The sequence below is a fragment of the Leucopleurus acutus genome (genome assembly GCF_964270905.1).
Source record: "Leucopleurus acutus genome assembly, chromosome: 9".
Classification (NCBI taxonomy): domain Eukaryota; kingdom Metazoa; phylum Chordata; class Mammalia; order Artiodactyla; family Delphinidae; genus Leucopleurus; species Leucopleurus acutus.
This window is the reverse complement of record NC_139144.1, coordinates 40,130,484-40,143,556: the sequence shown is the minus strand read 5'-3', so window position 1 is coordinate 40,143,556 and position 13,073 is coordinate 40,130,484. Positions and strand designations below refer to the sequence as shown.

Sequence of the window (13,073 nt, the reverse complement as noted above, 5' to 3'; positions counted from 1 at the left end):
CTTCTTTCTGACCTTAGATATAATCCTTCTGTCAAACATAAAATTCTTTATTTCACCGTTTCTTAGAAAAATATTCAGTAGTAGAAATCATAATGAATCAAGCAGCACCTACATTCAATTAGTTATATAATCTTAGACAAAGTATTAAGCCATAAGGTTTCCCTATTTCTATTTGTAAGATGAGAGGGAAAGTCATAGGTTTATTTTAAAGGATTAAGATACATAATATTCTCTCTGACAAATGGAAGGTACTCCATAATTGTTAGTCTTGTGACTGTTTATGAGAGAAAACATCCTGATAAGTCCTTGTGTGGTTTAATAGTTTTTAGGCAAATTTAGAAGCCAGGGCAGATTTAGCAGAAATGAATGACATCTCCTCTGAAGGTCAACCAAGATTGTCTGAGTAAGTTCACAGGACACACAAAGTTCCGTTTTACAATTTCTACCTTCATTAGACTCATTTCTTCTAAAATTCATGTTATAGTCAGTATGTTTCATCAGATTATACAACAGGTTACCTACGGCTATACTATGGACTGATCAACATAAAAATCTAAACAAATTAGTCATGAATTCTTTTCTTGGTTGGTTTGTATTGGATAGAATGACATTTAATTTAGGAGATTATATTCACTCCTTGGTGAGAGTATGTCCTCAGGCTGTTGGTTTTGGCTAGTTAGCGCCTCGTGTCCATTGTTGATTCCAAAACTATTCAGAATGTTCTGATCATCTCTGGAGTTTTTTATACAGAATTTCTGGTAGATTCAATTACTAAGGCCTAGAATCCATATAAAATAGACTGTGTGACTCATTTGACTAGGGAATTATAGTTGAGGTGGATGATGATCTTGATGAGGAAATTTTAGGTACAATAAAGCAAATTTCTGATGTTCAGAGAAGACTTAGGTCTATATAGAGTACTGCCTCACATGCCACAGGAAACTAGGATGGCCATGTTAGTGGGTGTTTTCTTTTTACAACTTAGAAGATTTATTTTGAGATAGTAATAGTTTGTGATAATCAGTCTCTAAAACACACCCCCCAATGATACCCACACTTCCCAGTATTCACAACCTTGTATAATTCCCTCCTCTTGAGTGTGCGCTGGACATACAGACTTGCTTCAAATGAACCGAATACGAAAGAAATGATGGAATGTCACTTCTAAGATTAGGCTACAAAACTACTGGGCCTTCAATCCTGAGTGCCATGTGGTGAGGCAACCCTGTGGACAAGCCTACATGGCAAGGGATTGAGACCTGCCAACAACCACGTAATGTTGAGAGCAGAATCTACCTCCACATCAAGTCTTCAGATTAGACTGTAAAGGACAGCCTATAGAGGACAGACAGCTTGACTGTAATCAAATGAAAGACCTTGAGTCAAAGGAACCTGGCTAAGCTGTGCCTACATTCTTAACTCACAGAAACTGAGACAGTAGATGTTTGTTACTTAAGGTCACTAAACTTCGGGGTAACTTGTTATGCAGCAAGCACAGTACAATATATAATACAATGTCCAACTTAGTAATAAGAAGTTGTAATCATTTATCCATTCATTTATTTATTCAACATTCAATAAGACTGCATCATGCTTTGGGAAGACCTCACATGGGGCTGTATAGCCTCTCACAAAACACAATAGAAGGGTACATAAACCAGACTTCAGGGGAAAAACAAAGCTTTGCAGGAAAAGCTCCCTGGGGAAAATGACATCGTGGGTGAAGGCCCTGGAGGGAAGAAAGTACTATCACGTTTGAGAAGCTGCAAAAAGTAGAGCTGGCCTGAAGAGTGAACAGTTAGAGAGTGCAGGGCTGTTTGGCAAGGGTGCCGGTTAAGAAGACAGATTTTGGTGTTACGTGAATCCAAGTTCATCTCCATGTCCCTGTTCTGCCCCTTCACAACAATGTTAACAAGAACCATTTAAACATCCCCTCTAGGGCTTCCCTGATGGCGCAGTGGTTGAGAGTCCGCCTGCCACTGCAGGGGACACGGGTTCGTGCCCCGGTCTGGGAAGATCCCACATGCAGCGGAGCGGCTGGGCCCGTGAGCCATGGCCGCTGGGCCCGCGCGTCCGGGGCCTGTGCTCCGCAGGAGAGGCCACAACAGTGAGAGTCCCGCGTACCGCAAAAAAACCAAAACAACAGCAACAACAAAAAATTCCCTCTATGCCTCAGTTCTTTCATCTGGAAAAAAAAAGTTAACAGTACCCATTTCAAAAGGTTGTTAAGAGCACTTGCTATGGTACCTAGCATAAAATAAGTGCTGAAAACCATTGGCTGTTATTATTGTTATTTTTATTAGTAGTATTAGTCATGTGAGAGATCTTATGAGATATAGCAAGGAATTTTTATATTAATTTAGAAGCAATGGAAAACCAAGAAACAGATTTGAATAGGGAATAACATGATAAACAATTTAGAACAATCATTCAAACAGCCCCATAGAGAATAAATCTGAGAGGGGCAAGATTGAAGGCTGGAGGTCAGCTAACAGGCTGTTGCAATAATCCAGACAACAGTTGGGGTGCCTAGGACAGTGGCAATGAAGATAAAAGGACACATATGAATGATAATGAGAGGTAGAATTCAAATGTTTTGGAACTTGATTTGCTTTCGGAGTGAGATAGAGAATGAGTCAAACTTTATACGAGGTTCAGAGAATGAGGAAATGATATGCATTTTCACAGACTGAAACCTTAGCAGATGGAGAAGGACTAGCTGGAAAAAGAATTTGTGAATGTGAAATATCATCGACATCATCGACATTTAAGGGACCTCCGACTGAATATACAGATCTGAAATGCAGGAAAATGAATAATTAAACACAGGGCTAGAGAATATTTTGTGTCCCTAGCAAATGAAGGATACTGGAAGCCATCAGCATTTTTTTTTGAAGACATCCAATTACCTATGTCCAAAAATCTAAATAACATCAATAGAATCTTGAATCCTGCAAAAGAAACTTAGAAGCAGCAGCCAAAAATGAAAAAGCATAAAAGAAAAACAAAATGTTACAGAATCTACTGGATGAGACTCCTTCTAGAAAAAATAGTATCAGACAAGAGAGTCAAGTGGTGCAATAAATAAGGTAAGATAAATAAGGTAAGATAAATAAATGTCTTGTGGATTTCCCATAGGAAGGTCACTGAGGACTTCACCGAGAGCAGTTCCTACGGAAGGTTGCGGCAGAAGTCAAAATGCAGTGGACTGAGGAATGAGAAGATAAATTATTTTAAAGAAGTTTGGCTACAGGGTAACCTTGGGTTTAGAACTGTTTCTTTGTTTTTGTTTTAATGGAAGGAACATGTATCTGTTCATGGGAGAGGGGGAAGGGGGGAAGAGAACCAGAGCTCAAGAGAGGAAATAGTCTCAATGAGAAGATGGCTACAGATGCAAGATTCTTTAAAGGTTGGGGCTTGGAAGATAGGAATGTTCCCATATTGGAGTATATAATTATACTCTGAAGTTAGAGATAAGACCATATTTAAGAGTGGAGGTAAAGATGGTGGGGTTAGACCAGTGGTTCTCAACCGGAGGATGATTTTGTCCCCGCTCCAGGCAACATTTAGCAATGTCTGGAGACATTTTCTTTGCTACAACTAGGGGGTATAATACTGTCATCTAGTGGGTAGAAGACTGGGATGCTGCTAAACAGTGTCCAAGGCACAGGACAGTCCCTCACAATATCTAGTCCAAAATGCCAATAGTGCCAAGGTTAAGAAACCTGGGTTAGACATGTAAGGAGAGAGGAAAAGGTTTAAAATATCCACTGAGGAGAATGGGGAGTTCACAATGGAATCACGGTATGCTTGCTTTACAACATTCAGGGCCCAGTGAAGAACGAAGACCAGTATTTTTAAAGTACAATGATCTACACTGTTGTAGATCACTTTTCTCCAGCAGTGTTAAGACTGAATACAGGCTCAGAGAAGTGAAAAGTTAGACTGATAACATGAATGAGGTTTTACTAACTGGGTTTAATAGAAGGACAAGGGAATTAAAGATACTGGTAAAAGATCCATGATCCACTCAAGTGATGGATCATGGTATCGAAGTAAAGGGTGAAACAAAAGGGAGCTGAAAGAGAGAAGACAGTGGGATTAGAGTTTCCTATAAAATTTAAGTATGTGCAGTTAGAGTAATTTAGTGTAAGATAAGGAAAGGTAAAATATTGTGGTCAGAAGTTAAGAAATAGCCTTAGTATTTATTTTTCAGCACAGTTAAGATAATGGCTATATCCAGACTGGGCCCAACAGGTAGGTAGATGAAGTGCACTGAAAACAATGGACACTGGAAATGAGAAGGACAGGACCTGAGAAGCAAAGGCCCTGAAAAATAAAATCACACAGCGCCAGTTACACACCATTCTGTGTATCCCTAAATTCCATATCATTATTTAAACAATGGTTTGAAAACATACATGGACCCAATGTATCATTGCAGCACTACATACAACAGCCAGGACACGAAAGCAACCTAAATGTCCATCAACAGATGAATGGATTAAAAAGATGTCGTATACACATATATAATGGAATACTACTCAGCCATAAAAAAGAATGAAATAATGCCATTTGCAGCGACGTGGATAGACCTCAAGATTGTCATACTGAGTGAAGTACGTCAGACAGAGAAAGACAAATATCATATGATATCGCTTATATGTGGAATCTTTAAAAATGGTACAAATGAACTTATTTACAAAACAGAAATAGAGTCACAGATGCAGAAAACGAACTTATAGTTACCAAGGAGGAAAGGGGGGGGGATAAATTGGGAGATTGGGACTGACATATACACACGACTATATATAAAATGGATAACTAATAAGGACCTATTGTATAGCACAGGGAACTCTACTCAATACTCTGTAATGGCCTATATGGGAAAAGAATCTAAGAAAGAGTGGGTATATGTATCTGTATAACTGATTCGCTTTGCTGTACAGCAGAAAGTAACACAACATTGTAAATCAACTATACTCTAATAAAAATTAGAAAAAAACACACAAAACAATGAATAAACAAATTTCTCTCTTAAAACAGAGTTGGGAGACCAGAAGGGGGAGCCCTCACACCCTGCGACTCCAGCTGAGCCCAACAAGAAGAAACAGTCCTCTTCTCTCCTGGCAAGGACTCAGCAAATAGAAACCACAGGCTGTCTATTTACTCTAGCCCTCCCAACTTCCTTGCTCCTTCTGTAAAAGTGTCCTTCCCTTGCTATGGGGAGACTTGCATGTGGCTTGTCATGGTTGCAGACCCCAAATATCAATTGTCTGTTTATCCTGAAGAAACCTATCTTTGCTGAAGAAATATCTGGCAGTCTATTTGTTTTAGATCAATAATTACCAAACATATACAGGAAAAGTAGCAACAAAAAGAGACTATCATAATAATTGTAACAAAAAGGACTCTTTGTAGAATCTAACACTGGGAAGACCAAGACATGAGGGACACAGGATGCGTCAGTTGGATGCTCAACAAGAGTGTAGAACCCAGCTCTCTAAACCTAGGGTTGATAGCCCAAGTCCCAGTAACACTCTTTCAGGATTCCATCTTATTGGCTTCTGCACTGAACGGATAAAGCATGAATGAAATTATCCAAGAGTAGAAGACTATTTTTCAGGCAAAACGTTGCCTCACGAGGTCAGACAATGGGAAGTTATGTACACTTAAATATCCTGCAGGATGCAGCAGAGAAATTAGGGCACAGAACTTAGGAACAGATTCTTAACAGGTGAATTTGAGATAGAAAGCAAAGAACAAGGTGCTAAAACTTCCAGCAACAGAGGAGGAATACTCAGAAAGTCTACGAATAAAGGCAACTTGGAAAAGAAGATTGAAGTATAACCTTTACACCCAAGAGACAGCTGAGGCAGCCGCCATTTCTTTCCAGTTTTAGATTGTTGCTCCAAATGCTACTGGTAGAATTTAGCACGGACTGCCATCAGAACGACCACGGGGAGCTTGTTAAAAACTGAAATTCCAGAACTTATCCCAGATGATGCACTAAATATTTACACATTCCAGGAATCTACGTATTTAACAGTTCATGTATATAATACAGGACTGAAATTTGGGAGCTCGTAGTATCTACTACTTAATACTATCACACCTTCATCTCAACTGACGAGTTGAGATGTTAATAGACGTCATTGTTAAGTCTCTTATAGTTCATATTCGTTGGAAACTTACGGTATGGCAGATGCTTTTCTAAGCACATTAAAATACATTTTTAAAGTTCAGTTGTCCCAACAACTTTACAGTGCAGATGTTATTAACATTTTCAATTTAAGATAAGGAAATGAGGCAATAAAACAGACATCTGAGTACTGGTAATCTGATACCAGAGCCTGTTCTCTTTACTGACTGTGCTATCATGATAGAACTAGCTTACTAAAATAAACTTTTTCCTTTTGCTTTCAACTAGAATTACGTATGTTGTTAAAAAGCCATGACATGTTGATCATAAACCCAGGCAGTTACACATTTTAATGAAAACAAGGAAACTGATGAAAACAATAAAATCACCTTGGCAAGCAAAACATTTCAAAGCACAAAACTGTTACAAAAATAATGGATGTCCTTAGGGGTAAAAGTAGTAAATAATTCCTATACACCGCTTCACACTCACGGCTACTTCTTGCATTTCCTTCACCCTAATATTAAATATGAGGTTAACCTGGACCATGATCAGTTCCAAAAAGGGAGCGGGGGGGGCAAGAAACATCCATTCACTTCTTCAATGTCATAATTATGCTATCTTTTGCATATCTGTTTCTCTCTTTTTTCTCTCTCTCTTCTTAATCTCTTTCTTTTCTTCATGTATTCAACAAACTTTAGTAAGCATCTAGCATGTGCTGGGCACCGTGATTCTCAAGACAAGTGTCAACCTCACGCAGGGGCTCATGTGCACCTGGGTGGGGTGGGGGTGGGGGGCTTTCTAAAGAAGTCACACTGACGCTGAATTTTAAAGGAGAAATAGAACTTGGAGAATGAAGGTGGGGAGGAAATCCAGAAGAGGAGTGGAGAAGGGGAACTAATTATATTTCAAGTCAAAAGTGATGGCAAAACACAGGATTTCATTACAGCAAAATACGAAAATTAGCTTGAAAGTACTTTTATGCCTTCTCAAGGAAAGCATCTTTGTATGATAAAAATCTGTGGCAATCAAATGTATTTTATCAAACTGGATCTTTGAATACTTACATTTAATTCATTTTTTAGCATTTCTTCAAGACGATGACCTACATGTTCTTCATCTTCTTTTGTGTCCATAACTACACAAATTTGTTGTGAAATTCTTTCTGAGATAAAAAAGAAAAATAATATTGTTTCAAACAGAATATGGAACAAAGCCCTAGTATGCTGAAACCTATACTAACCCGCTGTTCATAACTATTGAACAAGAATAGGGAGGTGTGGGCTTTAGGCCAAGTGGAGTGACTTGGACTGCACAGAGATGTCCTGGACTCAACTGACCATCCAAGTCAGTAAATCTATGTCTTTAACATTTTGTGGGTGGGTAAACAGGACATCATGTAAGCAACAGAAATAAGGATCTTTGGATATATCTGAAGAGAGTAACTGCAGGTGACAGCTACTTGGCTCAAGAATTCAATCCTTCCACGTTTACAAGGAATCTCCCAGAATCTGATTGAATCCCATCTCCCAGGCAGATCCTCTGGTTAGGCCATAAGATGTCTCCTGCGTACAGCTCACTGTGCCACCTGGTGCCCTGGCTACGCACAGCATTTTCCTTGCCATTCCAGTCAATTCAATTAAATTCCTGCCTGTTTACCTATTACCACAAGTGAAAATAGTCAAAAATAGGTTTTCTTCGAATTTGGAAGGCTTGAGATGATGTAATTTAAAATCATAAGCTGTATGACATAGTGATATTCACTTTTGTAAACCCTGGATGCACTCTCCCCAAATACGTGCAGTCCTCCTTTACAGTAAACAGATCTAAAATACTAAGAAATGGTTATACTGCTGCCAGTTAAGAACACATTTCATGGTATTATGTCATGGATTTTTTTTTAAAGTCTAGTTTTAAATAGGAGTCCCAAACCAAACTTGAGTTTAACTTAGGACCTAGCTGCTTCTTACACTGGCAACTCCACATAACAGGCTCTCTAGAAACACTATTCTAGCAATAGTTAATGATTCTTCAAAAAAAAGCTGGAGAGAACCAAACTTTATTTTCTTTTTCAATAAGTCATAGCTGTTTTATTAATTCTAAGAGAGATTTTTGTTTTGTTTTGGTTTGGTTTGTTTGGCCTCGCCGCACGGCATGTGGGATCTTAGTTACCCAACCATGGATCAAACCCATGTCCCTGCATTGGAAGTGTGGAGGCGTGGAGTCTTAACCACTGGACCACCAGGGAAGTCCAAAACATTTAAAATAATAATGTCACCAGTTAATGGTATTCCTGTTACTACCTACCTCCCACTTAACAATAATAGTATATGTTCCAAGAGCCACACCCGATATTCACACTATGTCTCATGATGCCCCTGCAAACAATATTATTGTGAATCTATGTGACAGATTCAGGTTCCTACCAACTTGAAAATGTCCATAATTTTAAGTTACACAAGCCTAATAAAATTAAATATAATTAAGAACACAAATGGAGGGTACAGATATTAAGTGCTATGGAACATCACTGTGATTAGAAAGGGAAATTGGTTGACAAGATTCAATGAATCTTTATGCTAAAATGAGCAAGGAGCTTACTCTTGAAAGGTAAACTTCGCTTAGTAGAGCCAAGAGGCTTTGAAAGTGATTAAGAGAAGCAAGATTTTTTAAAAATTTAATGTATTGGGGTAGAAAGGGTACAAGCATAAACTTATTGTGACAAGAGACAAGATAAGTACTCAAAAAATCATTGGATGATTTAGCAGGGAGCTATGAAGTGGTATACTCAGTGAAGCCAGAACATGAAGGTCCCATGCTTTCCTGAATACCTAGAGTGTCCTGAAAGCTTTAGATGTAACTATAGTACGAGCAGTAGCTTTTGAAAACCAAGTTAATTCAAATGTATGTATTGTATTCTCTTAAATATTTGGAGAAATTTGGACTTTGTAATGTCCTAGCAAAAATCCAGTTACATTTCCAAATGCTTCTTTCACATACACCAAAAACATTATAATAAAAAATTTACTGTGTAAGTACAAAGTAATTTACTACATATATAATGGTACCACAACAATTCTGACTAATTCATAAAATAATGCATTAACAATACTTTTTAAAACAAAACACAACATATGCAGATTTCCCTTCCTTGTTTCATCATATATCCTTTATAGAATTCCAAGCTCTATCAAATGTAAATCAACAACAAATTAAAACGGACATTATCCCCCTCCAAAACTGAGATACAGTTAGCCCTTGAACATGGGTTTGAATTGCAAAGTGTCCACTTATACACAGATTTTTTTCAATAGGAAACAGTACAGTGCTATATGATCCTCAGTTGGTTAAAGCCACAGATAGGGAGGGCTGACTATAAATTATATGTGGATTTTCAATTTTGTGAGGGTCAGTGCCTCTAACACCCATGTTGTCCAAAGATCAACTGTATAAACAAAATGAAGTAACTCAAAATCAATTTGGCATTAATTTTTTGCCACGTGTCAGCTGTTCTAAATAGCTTTTTGTTCGGGAATCTTTGCATTACCATATAAATTTTACAATAAATTTGCACAAAATCACCTGCTATTTATTTACTTTTAAGTATTTTGGTCATGTGTGCAGCTTGAGGGATCTTAGTTCCCCTATTAAGGGATGGAACTGGGGCCCCCTGCAGTGGAAGCGCGGAGTTCTAACCACTGGACAGCCGGGCAAGTCCCTCACCTGCTTTTTAGACAAAAATGACATCTTTAAAATCAGAAGCCTTTCAATTATAAGCATAATATATTCCTCTATTTATTGAGATCTTCCTTAATTTTTCTCAGTGTTTTACAGTCTCCAGTGTAGAGTCTTTTTGCAACTTTTGTTAAATTTCTAAAAAACATTATTGATGCTATTGTAAATAATATCTTTAGTTGCATTTTCTACTTGTTGATGTATAAAAATATCTTAAGATTTCTATACAGTCTTTGCATTTAGTAACTGCTAAATTCACTTATAAATTCTAAGGGTTTACAAGTTATTTCAAATTTTTTATATATACAACCATGTCAATTGTGAACAAAATTTTATTTCCTTTTTTCCAAATCAGAATTTTTTAATCTGATAATGCAACCTTTAGAATTTTGCTTCTATGTTCATGATAAAAATTAGCCTGTAATTTTACTCTTATAAGGTCCTTGTGAGAGGTTTATTAAACATTTACACTGCCTTCATGTAATGGGTTGGAAAGTTCTCTCTTTTTCTATTTTCTGAAGAAATGTGTATGACTGGTGTTATTTCTTCTTTTCAATGTTTTTGTAAAATTCACTGGTAAATGCCAACTGTCTTTGTGGTAGCGTTTTTAATTAGATTCAATATCTTAAATGGATGAACAACTTTTCCTAGTTGTATTTGCCTATGAATGTGTTCATTTAACCTAAATTTAAGTCTATTAGCATAAAGCTACGGACTGAATGTTTCTGTTCCCCCAAAATTCGTGTTGAAGGTTTTAACCCCCCAATGTGATGGTATTAGGAAGTAGGGTCCTTGGGAGGTAATTAGGTTTAGATGAGATCATGAAGTGAAGATCACCTCATAGGGTGAAGTCCACATGATGGGATCAGTGCCTTTATAAAAAGAGGAAAAAACACCAGAACCTTCCTCTCACATCCATGTGAGGATTCAGCAAGCAGGTAGCTGTCTGCAAGCCCAGAGGAGAGCCCTCATCTGGAAAATGAATCAGCTAGCACCTTTATCTTGGAATTCCCAACTTCCAGAACTGTGAGAAATAACTTCCTGTTGTTTAAGCCATCCAGTCTATGGTATTTCATTATGGCAGCCCAAGCTGACGAACAAAGTTGCTCACATCTCATTGCAGTGTCTATAGGATCATCACTGATGCTCTTTTTTCATTTCTGATAATAATTATTTGAGCCTTCAATATTTTTCATGATCACTTTTGCCAAGGTTTTATCAATTTTATTAACATTTTCAAATAAAAGTTGTGTTGATTCTCTCTTATGCTTGTCTTCTAACTTATGAATGTTTAGTATTTTCTTCAATATCTTCCTCATTCTACTATCTATAGATTTAGTTCACTGTTCTAATTCCTTACAAAAGAAAAAAAATAGTGGGCTTTTGTGCTTTTCCTTTATTCTAATACAGTCAACCCTTGAACAATACAGGTTCGAACTGCGAGAGTCCACTTACACCTGTTTTTCTCAATACGTACATAGTACAGTACTACATGAGTGTGATTGGTTAAATCTACAGATCCAAAACTGTGGACACAGAAAGCCAACTGTAAAGCTATCCACAAATTTTATACTGTGAGGGAGGTCAGGTTCCAAACCCCATGTTGTTCAAGGATCAACATTTAAGGCTCTAAATTTTCCTCTAATAACAGTTTTATTTATACATCAAACATTGTGATATTTTTCAGTTTAAATTATTTCATTTTCAATTTAAAAGATTTCATTAATTTTTTTCTAACCTGGTACACTTCTAGTTTCCACTGTGATTTCTCATTTGACTCATGGATTATTAATTTTATTGTCCTTATTAGTCTGCTATTGTGCAAGAAGTTGCCATAAATTTAACAGATTAAAACACCCACTAAGTATCTCACAATTCTGTGAGAGAGAGAAGGAGAAAGCTAGAGAGAGGGAGAAAGAGCAAAAGACAGCATGAACATACACAAGAAGAAATGATAATGAGCTCACATATAAACAAATGATAGAGCAAATGGGGCAAAATGTAAAAACTCCGTGAACTGGTGATCTGGGTAAAAGACAGATGGAAGTTATATGTACTATTCTTGCCATCTTTGAAGTTTGAAAGTATATTAAAATAAAAAAATATTCTAACCCCCCAAGAAACAAATAAGATACAAATTAAAAATAGATTTATATACACACACATACACACATATAAATAGTAGAGGACTTTAAAATTCATCTCTCTAAATTTTTAATTACATGAGGTGATGGATCTGTTACCTAACCTTATTTGTGATAATCATTTCACAATATGTACATGTAACAAACCATCATATTGTACAACTTAAAATGTTTTACATCAATTGTATCTCAATAAAGCTGGATAAATTTATTAAAAAATTAATTCTGTTCATTAAAGATCAACTGAGCAAAACATAAATAAGGACCTAGATTCAAGACAGTGTAACATAATAATGAACAAAGTCAATCTTTTATCTTGTTGGTTTCTGTATTGTCTGCTGACTTCTTGTAATTCCCAGTTACTTGTATTCCACATGGAAGTCTGTGCCAGACTGGCCACTTTCTAATAGTGTCTACAGTCCATATCAATACCATTTAGCACCAACAATGATAAATTTTCTATCTGGCTAAGGTCATTTAAAGTCTAAACTAGGTTCAACTGGTTCTCAAACATGGCTGCACTTAAGAATCAACTCTCAGTACCTTTTTGTTTTGCCTTTCTATTTTTAAAATACATATGCTTATAACTCACCCAACAAAATTCTCGCCTGTACTTTCTGAAGCTCCAAAAGTGATTCTAATGTTCAGCCAGGTTGAAAACCTCTGCTTACTCACTGCACTGATTTTCTATAATGTGAGGTTTATAAAAGGTTTCTCTATCTTTAAAAAAATATAAAAATTACCTACGATAGCTGATTAATCCCATCAAAATGGTATAAGTCTTTTTGAGTATAATAATTTGGGGATAATTTTGTAGTTTTCTCTCATCTCCATATTGTGGCAACTGAAGGATGACGAATTTAGTGAGAAAAAAAAATGTGTTGGGTTACTCATTTCCCTTTGATATTTCAGTGTGAAATTTTTAAAGAAACCCAAACCCACCCAACTCCTTCTCTGATCTGCATGGCTCACTGGAGTTTACAATTTAGACATTTCGTGCCCAATATTTTAAAGGCAATATTATAAGAAAAAACGCAATGTTTGTATTTCAA

The 13,073-nt window shown here is 36.8% G+C and overlaps 1 protein-coding gene across 2 annotated transcripts in view; it reads right to left on the bottom strand.

The window, feature by feature from the left end:
- CRPPA (CDP-L-ribitol pyrophosphorylase A) overlaps positions 1–13,073 on the bottom strand; it is a gene marked incomplete at its 5' end in the record, with an annotated part of 300,046 nt that overhangs the window by 164,495 nt on the left and 122,478 nt on the right. For both annotated transcript variants that reach the window (XM_082846264.1, XM_082846265.1), the window contains one exon: positions 7,210–7,307. In XM_082846264.1, coding sequence (XP_082702390.1) covers positions 7,210–7,307 — 98 coding nt within the window. The remainder of the gene's footprint in view (positions 1–7,209; positions 7,308–13,073) is intronic.